The sequence below is a fragment of the Mobula hypostoma genome, chromosome 19, assembly GCF_963921235.1.
Source record: "Mobula hypostoma chromosome 19, sMobHyp1.1, whole genome shotgun sequence".
NCBI lineage: Eukaryota > Metazoa > Chordata > Chondrichthyes > Myliobatiformes > Myliobatidae > Mobula > Mobula hypostoma.
In genome coordinates, this window is record NC_086115.1 from 53,553,664 (window position 1) to 53,569,878 (window position 16,215).

The 16,215-nt window shown below is 40.2% G+C and overlaps 1 protein-coding gene and 1 long non-coding RNA gene across 15 annotated transcripts in view; one reads left to right on the plus strand and one right to left on the minus strand.

Annotated features, from left to right (window-relative positions):
* LOC134359048 (uncharacterized) overlaps positions 1-16,215 on the minus strand; it is a 279,403-nt gene that overhangs the window by 163,377 nt on the left and 99,811 nt on the right. For all 13 annotated transcript variants that reach the window (XM_063071897.1, XM_063071898.1, XM_063071901.1 and 10 more), the window contains one exon: positions 16,006-16,113. In XM_063071897.1, the coding sequence (XP_062927967.1) occupies positions 16,006-16,113 (108 nt within the window). The remainder of the gene's footprint in view (positions 1-16,005; positions 16,114-16,215) is intronic.
* Positions 1-16,215, plus strand: part of LOC134359049 (uncharacterized) — a 67,433-nt gene that overhangs the window by 3,659 nt on the left and 47,559 nt on the right. The gene's annotated exons all lie outside the window — the stretch shown is intronic.

Genomic DNA, 16,215 nt, shown 5'->3' on the forward strand with positions numbered 1-16,215 from the left:
CTCCGGTTTTTTTGACCTACCTTCCTTTCCCTTTTCTATTTTCTATTTATGATTTATAATTTAAATTTTTAATATTTACTATCAATTTGTAATCCAGGGAGTGCAAAGCACAGAATTAAATATCACTGTGATGATTGTACGCTCTAGTATCAATTGTTTGGCGACAATAAAGTAAAGTAAAGTAAATGCTGGAGGAACTCAGCAGGTTAGGCAGCATCTATTGACATGAATAAACAATTGACGTTTCAGACTGCAACTCTCAATCAGGGACCGGAAAGGAAGGGGATGTTTTGCGTGTCTCTCTGTAATTCTAACTTCTTCAACTACCATTCGTGGCAATTACTTCACTGTCGTGATCCTAAGCTCAGGAATTTCTTCCTTAAATCTTTCCATCCCACTATTTCCATAACCTGCTTTAAAATATCCCTTACACTTTTCTTTCTTGGATCAAACTTAGCTTTTTTCATCTGTTCTAATAATGTCCTAAGAGGCTGAGTATCAATATCTGTGTAATTTTGCTTTTTGCTTCTTTGCATTGGGATGTTAAAATACTATATAAATGCATTATGAAGGTTCAATACAAGGTTATCAGCTTTGAAATAAAGGCATTATGTTCAAAATATAGGTGAACTGGGACTTTAGAAACTACTTTAGCTTCTATTTCATATTATCAAACAAAACAATCAGCAATTAACCCGAAAGCTGCTTTGTTCTCTGTTGTTCTCTGTTTGAAAGCAAACAATTGAAAGATCACATGCTATACATCTTTCACACTTTTACGTCATTGGGCAATTGAAACAATTATATGCTTCAAATCAATTAATTGTCCAAAAGAGACTCTCCATTGCATTTCACTACCAACTTCTAAACTAATCTCCTGAAGCTTCTTCATCACAATAAAAATAATCTCTGACCGTCTAATTGCTTTTGAGAATTGAAGAAACCACTGGAAATATCCCTTCAAACAGTTCAATTGGATGCATTTACATGGAAGAGAAATAAGTGGGCATGGGTGTTTCCCAAGCTGAAACAACAAAGTTGTTTGGCTCAAAAACCTTTTGTTAAAAGAGTCACCCGACACTTGCACTGCAGTCAAAACAAGAAATGGCAGGTTACCAGTCAATCCGGAAATTCCTGATTTCAGACAAATCCAATCATGCTCTGCTACTACTCTTAAATGGAACAACTAACTATCACAAACACAATTGTATTGGTCATTAATTTGGCATATTCTTTTAAATCAATGAATCTACAATTAATTAGGAAAATCACTTCTAAGTTTGCCTTTTTGAAAAGTTCAAGTGATCAAATTTCAGGAAGTGAGTCTGTGTTATCAGGCTGGAGACAAAGAGACTGGAAATGCTGGAACCTGGAGCAACACGCAAAAAGCCGGAGGAACAAGCAAGAAGCCGAAGTCTCAACACAAAACATTAACTGTCTATTTTCCTCCACATATCAGCCCAACCTGCTGAATTCCTCCAGCTTTGTGAATGTTGCGTCTCTTTAGGCTGACTTGTTGGCTCTAAGACCTTAAGGACCTTTGCCCCTTCTAGTCTACTCCGACATTTTACCATGGCTGATTTATTTTCCCTCTCAGCTCTATTCTCCTGTAACATCTTTGATGCCATCACTAATCAAGAACCTATCAACATCCACTTTAAATATACACAATGACTTGGTCTCCACAGCCATCTGTGGCAATGAATTCACCAACAGATTCACCACCTTCTGGCTCATAAAATTCCTCGTCACAAACAAGAGAAAATCTGCAGATGCTGGAAATCTAAGCAACACACACAAAATGCTGGAGCAGCCCCGCTGGCCAGGCAGCATCTATGGAAAAGAGTAGAGCCTGCCGGAAGATTTTGGCTCGAAATGTTGACTGTACTCTTTTCCATAGATGCTGCCTGGCCTGCTGAGTTCCTCCAGCATTTTGTGTGTGTTGCTTGAAATTCTTCCTCATCTCTGTTCTAAAGGGATGCCTTTGTATCCCAACATACAGGAGAAATCTTTAAGTCAATGCCCAATGTGAAATCCTCCTTTTACATCAACTTCACTGTCTCAAAATTATCCACCATATTAAACCCTACATCAGCAATGCAAGAACCAGTAATTTAACCCTATGTACAGTGCAAGGGTGCCTAAGACTTTGGCTTAATGCTGTGGTAATTTTATGTAATTCACTGTACAGCTGCTGTCGCAAAAAAAAAGCAAATCATATGTGAGCGATGATAAACCTGATTCCGATATGGGTCTCCATTGTGGACTGAGGGCGGGAAGGGGGCAGGGAGAGGGGAATCATGGTTGGGAAAAGGGGAAGGGACAGGGGAAGGAGCGGGAAGCACCAAGAGACATTCTGTAATGATGAATAAACCAATTGTTTGGAATCAAATGACCTTGCCTGGTGGCTTGGGGCTGGGTGTGTCTGCACCCACGCACCCTCTCCCCCGGTCACCATTCCCATACCCCTCCTGTGGCACTTCACCTTTGCCATCCCAACATCCTTTGATCCTGTGAGATTTACAAACTCATTCGCTGCCCCAGGTGGCAGATACAGTTCCGTGCAAAAACCTTAGGCACCTTAGCTATATATATGTGCCTAAGACTTTTGCACAGTACTGAATGTGAAAGAATTACTTCCTAGCTTCTACTTTTTTAAGAACTTCACCTTCAGCTGTCTGAGAAGATGGATTTGGGTCTGCTGCACTTCTGCACCAGTGTGGTCACATCACAATATCATGCAGATCCACAAATCAGTGTAATGTACTTATGGGGCTTCAGAGAGTCCAGGTATTTCAGCGGTAGAAGAAAATCAATGATGAAATATTGTACAGAGACAGCCTGTAACATTCCATGTTAGGCCAGTTTATTGGATGGCTGCATTCACAAAGTTAATCCTTGAACCCAAGATGTGGAAAGACATGTACAGCCGTTTATATCCAGCAAATGAATCTAAAGCCAGGAAGACATCATCCATCAATACTATCCACAGAGGTGTGAAATCACCTCCATAAGCACAAAGTCCTCTCCCTGAGCACAGGTTTAGAATTTAAAAATCCTCATGTTTAATGGTGCTGCCTGATGGTTTCAGTCCAAGGACCTTGCAATCCATTTTTAAGAAATCTCACTAACATAAGATTTCCTGATTATTTACTCATTACAAGGAAACATGTGTAAAGTGAATACGGTGCTTCCAAACACCACCACAGACACACTAGCTTAGAACAATACACAGCAATGCATTGGAGGAACTGAGCAGGTCAGACAGCATCTAGAAATGGGAATAAGCAGTCAACGTTTCGGGCTGAGACCCTTCTTCAGGACTGGCATTAGCGTATAAACTGTAGATCATTCTTCTTGGTGTCCTTAACTGTCATTGTATTTTGTGCTAACATTGAATTGGGTTTCACATAAATAATTTGTCTAACAAGATGATTAAAACTGCATTAGAATGTTTTAGAAGAGCTAAAATAGGATTAAGGCTGAAACCCTTTGCTGCATACTTGTTACAGAAGGGCACCAAACTGTCACGGTCTGGTCTGTGAAGTGCACATTCCAGTTCACGGTCCAGTCCATGGATTCCATATTCCGGCTATTCCTTTTTTCCCTTGTTCTGTTGGGCGCCCTAGTTGAGGCACCTGATTCTTGTTTTGGCAACATAAATAGCTCTGGGATCCAGTGATTCCTTGCTGGACCGTCCTCGTCAGTAACCTCGTCAGAATCCCCATCAAGTTAACCCGCCGCGTCGACGGCTTGCCACTTCTTGGAGCTTTTTCATGTCAAGATAAAAAGAGTCCATTGTTGTGTGGTTTCGTCTCTCTGTGTGTTCTCCTCTGCTGGGTAGGTCTGGCTGTTTGCCGCTAACCTGAGGGGGGAACGGTCTCAGTGTTTTGTGCCCTGTGCCTCAAAAGAGCTCCAACTCTATAACCTGTGTCCAAGGAGGAGCCCCAGCTCAGTGTTTTGTGTCCTGTATCTAAGTCAAGTCTGAGCCTAGTCCAAGTCAAGAGTCAAGTTCCAAGTCCAAGTTGAGAGTCAAGTTCCTAGTCCAAGTTGAGAGTCAAGTCCAAGCCAAGTCCAAGTCCAGTCCAGGCCAAGTCCGACTTCTGTCCAAGTCAAGTCCGAGTTCTAGTCAAGAGCCAAGTCCAGACCCAGGTACCGAGTCCCTGCCAAGACCCGAGTTCTGAGTCATGACCTGAGTTCCCTGTCAAGTTCTAGTCCCAAGTCCAAATCCAGGTTTTCCGGCTTGTCACTCTTCGTCTACCTTTGTGTTATCATTTTGTCCTCACTCCTTGGCTTCCCTAGCATTCTTAATAAATATAGTCCAGTTCCTAGTACTTCAGTGTCTGTGTCTTGCACTTGGGTCAATTTCAATCGGCCCCTTATGACACAAACTCTTAGCAAATAGCACAAAATAGAAGTAATTCAAGGGTCGGCTCGGGGGAGAGAATGCAAGGGACAGAAAAGAGGGCCCCCAGAAATAGAGTCATAGAACACTACAGCACAGAAACAGGTCCTTCAGCCATCCATCTTTACCCAGACTAGAGACCACAGGTCTCCATGCCCCTCCCATCTGTGTATCTATTCAAGCTTCTCTTAAATGTTATAACTGAACCCACACCTACCAGTTCCGCTGGCAGCTCATTCCACACTCGCACCATCCTCTGAGGGAAGTAGATCCCCCTCAGATTCTTAAGTATTTCACCTTTCACCCTAAACCCAGACATCTCAGGTTCTAGTTTCACCCAACATGAGGGGCATACAGTCTGCACACATTCACCCTATCTATATACCTCAGTAGGATCTCTGTTCATTCTCCAGTAATCCAGAGAATACATACAATATTACTGAAGACCCAGAGTGGGGAAAGAGGCTAGGAGAGGTGTTCTGCTTGCCAGGTTGTGGGAGGCGAGACAACAGAGATGTGGTGCTGAGACCAACTCAACCCAACTTTGGCAGCGTGTAGCAGGAGATGGCTGAAACATGAATGAAAATCCACACAACATGACGTGTTGACAGAAGAAATATTATGGTCTTACCATTGACAATCTGCCTCGTAACAACCACTTAAAATTAAGCTTCCAAAGCATTGTAATGAAAGTCCATGGAATCTGCAAGGGCTAAAAGCAAAGCTATCAAAATCAGAGATCATTGAGCATTAATGGGCGGAGGTTCCACTTCTTCACTCCAGGTAATTGTCAAGATCAAGACACTGAATATATTTAAGAAGGAAATTGGAGAAGGAAATAATTGTTTCAAATGGTGGAGCAACTCTGAGGGTTAAATAGCCCTCTATTGTTCTTAATTTTCAATTGTTTTAGTTCAATATTTTGTCAGTAAGGATGGAAATAGACATGATGAAAACGCTGATGAAATTATGCACGCTTCTGATGGTGGGAAACCTTCAGCCTTGCTGATGTCAACAGGAATTCAAATGCTCGCTCCAGTTTTGGAATGGGCGTACTTTTCCTGGAAATCAGCACTATTGGTTTGGCTATTTTTGCATAATTTATGCTTTAATCAATCAGATCTCTAAGCTGTTATTTCAAATTATGCCATTATTTGCAAATTTGCTTGTCATTATTGTTTGCACGATTTGTTTTTCTTTCTTGGCACATTGGGTGTTTGAGTCTTTTTTCAATGGATTCTTTTGTTTGTGACTGCCTGTAAGGAGATGAATCTCAAATCTGTATAATGTATGCACACTTTGATAGCAAGTATTTTGAATGCATACTTTGAACTTTGAAATTTATTGAAAATGAAGCACCCTTGGGCATCCCAAGATTACATGAGGCAATATAGTAAAGCTAAAATGAATGATTTTTACTTATTTCACATTTTTAGCACAGAATTCCCTTTTAACTACGCTAATTGAAATCACTCTGCACAGCTTGCAGTACTGAGTAACCTACTGCTTACAGCAGAAAACGCAGGAGAATTAGCCAGCTGCATCTACAGAATCACAGATCTGTAACAGTATTCCCTTTTGAAAGCTTACAGATGACACTGCAAGAGAAACATACTAGCCCGATATTGTAGGTTCTTTCTACGGAGAGGAAGTAGGGAGCCTCACTACTACAACTCTTCAGTCATTTAACGACTTCTGTCTCAGCCAAGAACAATGGAAGAGGATAGGACTTCCAAAACATCCACAGAATTTAATTAAAACTTACAGCAATTTCCTATTCATTCCGTAAACAAGAAATGTAAACAACGTAAATCTGTGCCAGCATCGCTGCTCTCTTCCAGATATCCTGCTGTTACCACCACTCACACTGCCTCCCTTTAGGAATGTTTACGCAAACACTGATTTTGCACATTCTCTACTTCTCTAACTTGCAGGCTGACATAAGTCTGCAAGCCCATTGTTCATGATGTTATCACCAATAAATTCGAACACCCCACGAAGTTAAACAAAGGCACATTGTGCTGCATCTCTGAAAAGTTATCCAGTCCTGGGATTTGTCATTTTAGGTTTTTAGTTTCAGGCAACTTAATATAGGCTCCATGAAATGTATGCAAGACCTAATTCTGTCTGCAGTTACTATTTCATGCTTTAAGTGCACGGGAAAACTGTTCCCCATAACATGATCTGCCACACTGCACAACTGGGGTAACTTACAGTGGAGTGCTGAAGTACATATAAAACATCTTTTAAAATCATCTCATGCTGCAGTTCTGCTTTGACAGATTAGCTACTTGTTTCAAACAGACGGAAACTCTATAGAGCTTACCTAGGAACAAGCCAGATACGTCGTAAATGAAATGGTCTTCTTACTATGGAAGCACTGAATCTCACATGCCCACAAACAGTTAATGAACCCAGTAGCTAAACTCCGACAATCTGGGAGTGTATTACTGTTATAAACAACGCAGAAGGAGACTTACAGTCAACCATTTAACAGTTAGTGAAGTCCACATTTTAAGCTGCAAATCTTGAATGAAGTGCATTGAAGAACAACTCACACAAAAGGCCACTGGCTATAAACTACAGCCTTTTTGACGGAAGCCCCTCCCCTGCTGCATTGTCATGAAAGGTCAGCATCTGACTGACAACCAACAAGTGCAATTCAGATATTTGAAACGACCGGGGGTCAGCTGGATGCAAGTCTGTACAGTCGACCCACCCATTTTAATTTACAGTTCGGGGATTGAGATGCAGACAAAAAGCCTACATATACAGGAAGATGTAAGATTCTGGGATTGCACTCACGATGTTTACTGTAATTATCTGTCACTCTTGCTGTTTGACTAAATTAATTTATTCATGTTTTAAACTTAATTATTTGATTGGATGGTACCCTGTAATCCACGAAAGTAGGAAAAAATGTTTTCTTTCTTTTTTAATCGTAATACATGGCTAAAATAAAACCTCTCTGATTCAAATGAACAATGCCAAGAGTGTAATCATCTCCCATGGTTGTTTCAGCAAATAGTGCAGAGATCATAGCAGGGCAGCTTCGGTCTCGGTGGCAGTGAGGTGTGAGCCCAGCTGTATTTTATAGGTGGACAGCAAAGAAGAGTCTGAAAGACAGGAGGTCGAGCTGAACAGCAAACTCTTAATTCTTAAGTTTGCGACATAAGCTGTTTATTCTAGGAATGGCATCACGTTTAAAGCGACTTTTCACCTTTAAAGCTATCATTAAACCACGTGATGATGTAAAACAGAAAGAGATATGCTGACATTTTAGAGTGAAGTGGGTTTGCTGATTCAAGTTTTACAGTGCAGTGAACAAAGTGTAGCTGAGGGGTTACTGAATAATAGGAGCAAGATGAAAGCAGAGGTCATTGGCAGTGCCTGCTTCTGACCACCTCTGCCTGGCACTTTCAACAAGTTTCTATAAGTAGTAATTCTAGTAGCTTTTAGAAAGTCAGTTTGCTCCTAAGAATGTTAAAGGAATGGGCCGAGTTGCAAGTTATTAAAATTCGGAACCCTAGGTACTAAATTTATAATAGAATCTGCTTCTCTAAGGCAACAACGAAAAAAATTACTTTACTTGTGGCTGTTAGTTCAGCTGAATTATACAGAGGAACTTGTTTCTAAATGTTACTCCTGCCCGAGGTCGTTTTATAGATAACTATGGATTGACCTGTACTTTCTCTGGCAATCACTGCAAGCACACCGTAATGTTTGACACTATCATTATTCCAGTTACTTTATTCTGTGCTCAACGCACACCTGTACTCGAGACCATAACCTGTCATATGTTTATTTTGACAAAGATATTTTATCTTTGAAACTATTTGAGACCAGAAGAGTTCTCTTTCAAATTCAGATTCATTGCAGTTTCCATTTGTTAAGAAAGATTTAATGTCTAGTTATTAAGGTGATCAGAAGTAATTGCTTAACATAGTCATATGATGTTTCTTAGTCCATTACGGTAACAGAGGCACTCGTTAAACAGATTTAATATGAACATTAATATTCACTGCTAAAGAATCTTGGAAAGATACCTTCGAAACTGTAGTTATTAAAATATTTGCCTGTTTTTGTCATGTAGAACTGAGGAAATATGTTATTCACTCAGGAATATAGTAAAAGACCACCATATGGGGTTTAAAAACCCAACAGAAAATTCATTCTAATACTTAAAACAAGGAGTGTTTAATTTGCAGGTAAGTTTTACCACTTCAGAAATTTTCTCCATTCCCCTGACTGTACATTAGCACAGTACAACTTAATAGTTTACACGTGCCAATTATTCACATCTAGGCATGATAGCAAATTATAGAGGATATTTGGCTCTGTGAGACATCACAATTAAACCCAGTCCTTCCGTTCCAATAGCTCAATGCCAGTTATCTCCTGTATGATCTACAGACTGCCAGTATTTTGCTGCGTAAGTGCCAACAAGCTTGGGATTACCAGCTTTACCTACAGTATGCAGTGTACACAAAGGGCCCAAACTTGCCAGCCACTCTTAGCCACTCTTTTACCAATTGCATTCTAATATTGAAATAGAGCACCAATTTGCAGCAATCTTCCACTGCTTAGAACTTGCATCACATTAGATCTGACACAGGAATAGTATCTTTGTTGATTTGAATGAAGAATAACTGAGAGAGACAAATATAAATATTAGGACAATTTACATTTTTGAATTAATTTAGCTTAGCAAATGATCTTATTGCTTTTAACCTGTTTTAAGTTTTGTGCTTCTGTTTAAGTTCAATTTTATGAATAATTTTAAAAATGTTTTATTTGATCTTTAATAGTTTTCCAATGTTTCTTTACATTCAGAAAAATGTACGATTTGACAGATTTAACAGTTGGCTAAGAATTAATTACAAGCTGCCAAAGACTTTTCAGCTGTTACATGTTCTGGATCCTTACTCAGATATCTATAGTCCTACTGGTGAATTGGGTGTTATCAATAAGGATCTGGATTACTCCTGTCATCTCTTAGTGTTATGCTGGTGTCAGCTTCTGGACAACACTTTACTCAATGCTTTACAGACTGGGTGACCGGTGTTCAATTCCCGCCGCTGCCTGTAAAGAATTTGTACGTTCTCCTCATGACCGCGTGGGTTTCCTCTAGGTGCTGCAATCTCCTCCCACAGTCCAAAGACATACCGATCAAAAAGTTAATTGGTCGTTGTAAATTGTCCCGTGATTAGGCTGGGGTTAAATCGGGGGATTGCTGTATCTCAATGAATAAACGATACCCAATAATAAATGCTATAGCAAAGGCCTGTGGCAAGAACAGGAAAATAGACACTAAAGGGAAACGGTGAGAATTAAATTAATTCTGAGACTGAGCTCAACCGTCGTGATCACGAGGATTCAAACCTTGGCCTTCCTGCTTACTGCAGGATTAAGGTGGTGATATGATCATTTTAGAATTTACAATTCATCAGAAATATGTTTGTTCAGATGGTCATTTAAAAATACCTGTGTCCACTTGTCACCTTCAAGGAGAAGAGCTGTAATTTCAGTAAGGTATGAACTAGGTTATGAGCAGAAACACAGTTCTAGCCATGATCAATGGAAATCTCAACCAGCCTCAAATTCCCACATTTTTGTAACTCAGAGCGAACAATGCTGACTGATAAAACAAAACACAGCAATGAAGAATCCTTCTGCATCTGAGTGTGATGGTATTCCTGACTCTACCCGAGACTGATGGTAGTGAAAACCGAGAGGAAGCTACTGGCACGATGAAGGAAGCCCTGAACACCGCCAGAGATGTTGCCCTAAATGCCAGCAGCACAAAGAGCAACTTGTTATTTTTAGTGTTTTCATTGTCTCAACCCAGCACAGATGGAAAGGAGCCAGCTGGATTTGAACTAGGGACCATTCATCTCCAAATCCAGTGCTGATGCCACTACATCACCAGCTGGCTACAGGACAATTTACAATGACCAATTAACCTACCAACCAGTACATCTTTGAACAGTGGGAGGAAACTGGAGCGATCACAGGGAGAATGTAAAAACTCCTTACAGACAGTAGCAGGATCTGAATGCAGATTGCTGGTTCTGTAAAGCATTCTGCTAACCACTACTGTAGCTGGTCCGATGATAGGAGGATGAGCATGTCTAAATGATGTTGGCCAACAATAGATTTGTAAGTCAATGCACATCTTGAAGGACAGACAGATCAATAAGAAGCAGTTGCATAACTGCAGTCTCCAAAGAGAGCAGGAAGTTCATTACTGCAGTCAGGTTAGGAGTTGAAAAAAAGCATGCAGGGGGTTATCAGAGTTGGAACAGTTGAGTTAAGGGCATACAGTATTCACTGACTACCCCAGTTTAATTCATACAGGTTACAACAGGGTTCCATACCTGAGAACTGTTCATAAACTGAATGTTCATATGTCAGAAATGGGAGCAGATAACTACAAAGATGGAAGAGCAAGCAGACAAAGGAACAGTGGCCACCAGCCAGTCTTACTGACTCAGTGAATGAGAAAGTGAGACTCTTTAGCAATCCCAGCTCCGCCTGCCTCAACCCTACACCCGACTGTTGTGGCTCAAGGGCCGGGAGTAGCCGAGGGTGGGGGAGAGAAGGCACACAGAAGAGCCCCATTCCTACACGGCAAAAGATGCTTGTGGCTCCAAATCTATCGCCATTGATCCTGCCAGACCGACAGACACTCATTCGTACATACAGGGTGTCCATAAGCAAGATATTCAGAACCTGGGGAGAACCTGTATTTGATTTCCTTTTCATGTATTTTGCAGAATTCACTTTAGTATTTGGCATGCACATTCCATTGCTGGTCTCAGATACGCAGAGTATTTTTTCAGTCTAATTTCATATATACACATTTTGAATCCAGTCAACCTTTTGGCCATCGTGCACTTCGCGAGTTTATGCATCAAACCCATTCCAGAAGCTTGGTCAGAAAGCAGAGTCTTAAGGAGGAAAGAGGAATAGCAAGGGAGGGAAAATCAGAGGAAGAGTCACAAAGCACAGGCTCACAGCCACCAGTGAAGCTTTATGTGGCTGGAACTTACAATAATATCCCATTTAACAATGTGGGAAAAGCATCTGTCTAAATCGGCAGTTAGAAAATATGTAACGATAAAGAGAAAGAAGATCAAAAGTTCGAAGTAAAATTATTATCAAAGTACATATATGTCACTGTATACTACCCTGAGCTTCGTTGTCTTGTGGGCATACTGAATAAATTCAAAGAATAATAACCATAATAGAATCAATGAAAGATCGCGCCAACTTGGGCTTTCAACCCACATGCAAAAAATAACAAACTGCAAATACAAAATGAAATAAATAATAATAATAACAATAATAATAAATAAATAAGCAATAAATATCAAGAACATGAGATGAAGTGTCTTTGAAAGTGAGTCCATGAGCTGTGGGAATATTTCAATGATGGGGCAGGTGACATTGAGTGAAGTTATCCCCTTTAGTTCAAGAGCCTGATGGCTGAGTGGTGGTAACTGTTCCTGAACCTGCTGGTGTGAGCCCTGAGACTCCTGTCCCTTCTTACTGATGGCAGCAGTGACAAGAGAGCGTGACCTGGGTGGTGGGGATGCTGCTTTCTCTGTGTAGATGTGCTCAATAGAGGGGAGGGCTTTACCCATGGTGGACTGGGCCATATCCACTACTTTCTGTGAAAACTTTCGTTCAAGGGCATCGGTGTTACCATACCAGGCTGTGTTTTACTCCTTCAACATTTATCTGCCTTTCTCATTAACAGCCTGCTTCAATATGCAAAACAATTTCTATTACCCTCCTTTACTTAAAAGTTGATTGTCACATCATCGTGTGGACGTAGTTGATTTTTTTGAATCAAAAACCATCATTACATCTTCCCTGATGATGGAACACCACTGAGGGGAAGAATCACAAAGAACGGGTTCACAGCCACCAGTGAAGGTTTATGTGGCTGGGAATGGCATTAATATCCCATTTAACAATGTAAGAAATGTATCTGTCTAAATCAGCAGTTAGAAAATATATAACAGTAAAGAGGAGTCAATTAAATCTCTCAAGACAGACCTCAAACATCTTCATCTGATGCACGATGAAGTCTGCAGATGCTGGAAATCTGAGCAACACACACAAAATGCTGGAGGAGCTCAGCAGCTTAAGCAGTATCTATAGAAAAAGCATAAGTCCTGATGAAGGGTCTCGGTCCAAATCACCGAGTGGTTACTCTTTTCCATAGATGCTGTCTGGCCTGCTATGTCCCTCCAGCAGTTTGCATGTGTAGCATCTTTCACTGGAGTTTTGCAGTATCACTGAACTTTGAAACTAATAAAGACCCTGAACTTACAGAGTCACAATTGCCCTCCAGGGTGTATGAAAAATCCTGAATCTCTCCTAATCTGCAACCAAAAATCTGGATTCCACCTCAGATCACATGGATTGGTATATTTAAACAGTAGGAAGAGCTGGAGTGAAAGCACAGTGCACTTTGTTGATGCTTGGGGAAAATAGTTTGGTGTCTCTTAGCACGTTAAACCTGATTTATTAACGAGTTGCAAGCTGAACGTTAGGAACTCAAATGGGAAACCGATCCCAGGGCAAGGCCATCAGATGTGTGTTCAGAAAGAACGATCAGTTATGGAAGATAAAGGTTAGAAATCCCTTTGAGATTCATGTGCACGACTCAGGCAAAAATGAATGTTTTCAGGACAGAGTAAGCAAAGAAATAAATGGAGTTAATCTTAAACAAATGATGCAAACCCACCAGAAGAGGTAGTGTAAAAGAAATAATAATTGGGAAAACACTAAACAGTTACCTTCATCTTAGAATCAGAATCAGGTTTAATATCACCAGCAGATGCCGTGATATTTGTTGTTATGCAGCAATACATTGCAATACATAATAATAAAAATGGTGAATTACAGTAAATATATATTTAAAAAGCTAAATTAAATAAGTCATGCAAAAAGAGGAAAATAAAGTAGTGAGATAATGTTCATGGGTTAAATGTCCATTCAGAAAACAGATGGCAGAGGGGAAAAAGCTGTTTCAGAAATGTTGTGTGTGTGCCTTCAGGCTTCTGTATCTCCTTCCTGATGGTAGCTATGAGAATGTCCTGGGTGATGGGGCGTGTTCACTTCTCACTGCTCATAATTTTGCAAAATGACTAGTATGATAAATCTTTTATCTATTTTTCAATTCCCCTGCCAACTTACCCTATCAGCGAGGTGATACGTTAGAGCAGTAGGTGAACAACGCAAAGATTGCAGCAGAACCATTCTGAAAGATTCTCTGGAAGCTGTACTAGCCATGGATATTTAATAATGTTTAAAAAATGTTATGCCATGTTAATATATGAAAATTGATGATGGTCTCGATTATCAGCATCCGGAACAGATCTGCGTCTGAGAGCAAGAAACAACCCAAGGTTTGGATGATTTATGTACCAGGCCAGGTTGAAAAGGTCAAGGTGATGGGACTGGAGGCGAGGGATGGGCTGGTTCAGCTCACTACTCCGTGATGTTTACTCGTCTCTGCGCTGAACTGAGTCTGTGGCCTGCATCGACTCCTGAATCGGCTGCAGTGATGCCTGGCTTCGTGTCTGTGACTCACTGCTGCGAACTTCAGTTCTGAATGCTATTTGCTTATTTTTACTGTTTGCACAATTTGTATTTTTTACCACACATTGGTCTTTTTTGTTTTGTGGCTGCCTGTACGGAGATGAACCTCAAGGTTGTATAAAGAATACACACTTAGATAATAAAGTGAACTTTGAAGACCCAGATCATCTACTGAGCAAACAGATACAGCATCTCCTAAAGACCTGCACCTCTACCACGTGGAAGGTCAAGGGAAGCATAGAAACATACAGCTACATTTCAAAGTCCCATACCAGTGTGACTTGGAAATGTACTACCATTACCAAATACTGGTGAGGTACCATCATTACCAAATGCAAATTCTTTCAATTACATCATTTGAACACCTTCCACACAAGGACTGCAGCATTTTAAGAAGCTGACTTATCTCTACCACTTCAAGGGCATTAAATAATGACTTTCTCAAAGAATAAAGACTTTCACAATGTCCTGTGAAATTAATGAAACATTGGGCACCTTTAACTCTGCATTCACCAATGCAGAAACTCGTTAAGACCTGTTTTCTCAACCAGTGCTGCAAATCAATAAAGGTTGTCTGATACAATTGATAGAAACAACAAGGGAAACTAGCTGCATGTGACAAAATGTATAAAGTGGGAGCAAAATAAAGCTCCAGATGTGTCCTTCAAAAAGAAACCTCTTTGACATAAAAAAACTACATTTTACATGCTTTTAAATTCATGAAATATAACAAGGAATTGTATAAGAACAATGATTGAAAGTGATGTAGCTCAATGTGCAGAAATAGCTTCTGCACATAAAAGGCCACCCTAATAACCACTGAACGTCTGTAGGCAGTTGACACTTTTACACTTTACAACATTTATGGGTAGCAAAACTAATGATCGTTTTTGATTTAAAAAATAAACTACGGCCACGCGATGGAGTGACAATTAATCATCTTTAAGTAAAAGAAGCTAATAGAAATTGCATATTGAAGCAGACTGTTAATGAGAAAGGCAGACACATGTTGAAGGGGAAAACTACAGCCTGGTATGGAAACACAAATGCCCTTGAACAGAAAATCCTACAAGAAGTAGTAGATGCAACCCAGTCCATCACAGATAAGGTGCTCCCCACCATTGAACATGTCTACACAGAGCGTGGTCATTGAAAGCAGAATCCATCATTGGGGACCCCTACCACCCAGAACATGTTCTCACTTCACTGCCACCCGGAATGAGGTACAGGAGCCTCAGGACTGACACCAACAGGTTCAGGAACAGTTGTTACCCCTCAACCATCAGGCTGTTGAACCAAGGGAGATAACTTCACTCAACTTTACTTGCCCCATCATTGAAATGTTCCCACAGCCTATGGACTCACTTTCAAGAACCCTTCATCTCATGTTCTCGATAGTTAATGCTTGCTTACTTATTATTATTATTTCTTCCTTTTTATATTTGCACAGCTTGTTGTCTTCTGCACAGTGGTTGAACACCCAAGTTGTCATGGTTGTTCATTGATCCTATTATGTTTTTTGGATTGATTAAGTATGCCCACAAGAAAATAAATCTCAGGGTTGTATATGGTAATGTACAAGTACATTGATAATAAATTTACTTTGAACTTTGAACGTTGAAAAATGTACAAGAATTGGTGTCAGGGAGTCAGGCTGTAAGATTACAATTTGCTTATTTTCCTAGATCATTTAGGGGTATTTAAAGACAAAATAGATGGAATTTTTTTTGGAAAATTCAGAAAACAGGGAGCTATGGGGATGAGGTCTGGAACAGATCAGTTATGATCATATTGAATTCGAGGGCAAGGCTGAGGGGCCCTGGTCTAGTTTGAAGTCCTCATTTTCTTGTTCCTGTAAGGACAGCACAGAAAGCAATGGGCTAAAAGTGCTCTTTCTGTTTCATTAAGATCTATCGCCTTGTGTGCAGATATTCAATAATTTATACTGCATTCTCATTGGCACAATTGTTATCGAATCTTTCTACCTTGTGGACATGATGCCTTTATCCAGAGCATCTGCTGCGACTGTGCAAGTTATACTCGCGCCATCCTTTCCAAGGCCAGAAGGTGAAGAAGAGATGGATGTGGAAGAACTATAGTCAATAGAGGGCAGGAAAAAGATCAGTTATAAAATAAATTGCTCACAGCCTTTTCAAAGCTGTTTTATAACAATAAATATACATTTACATTTGGAA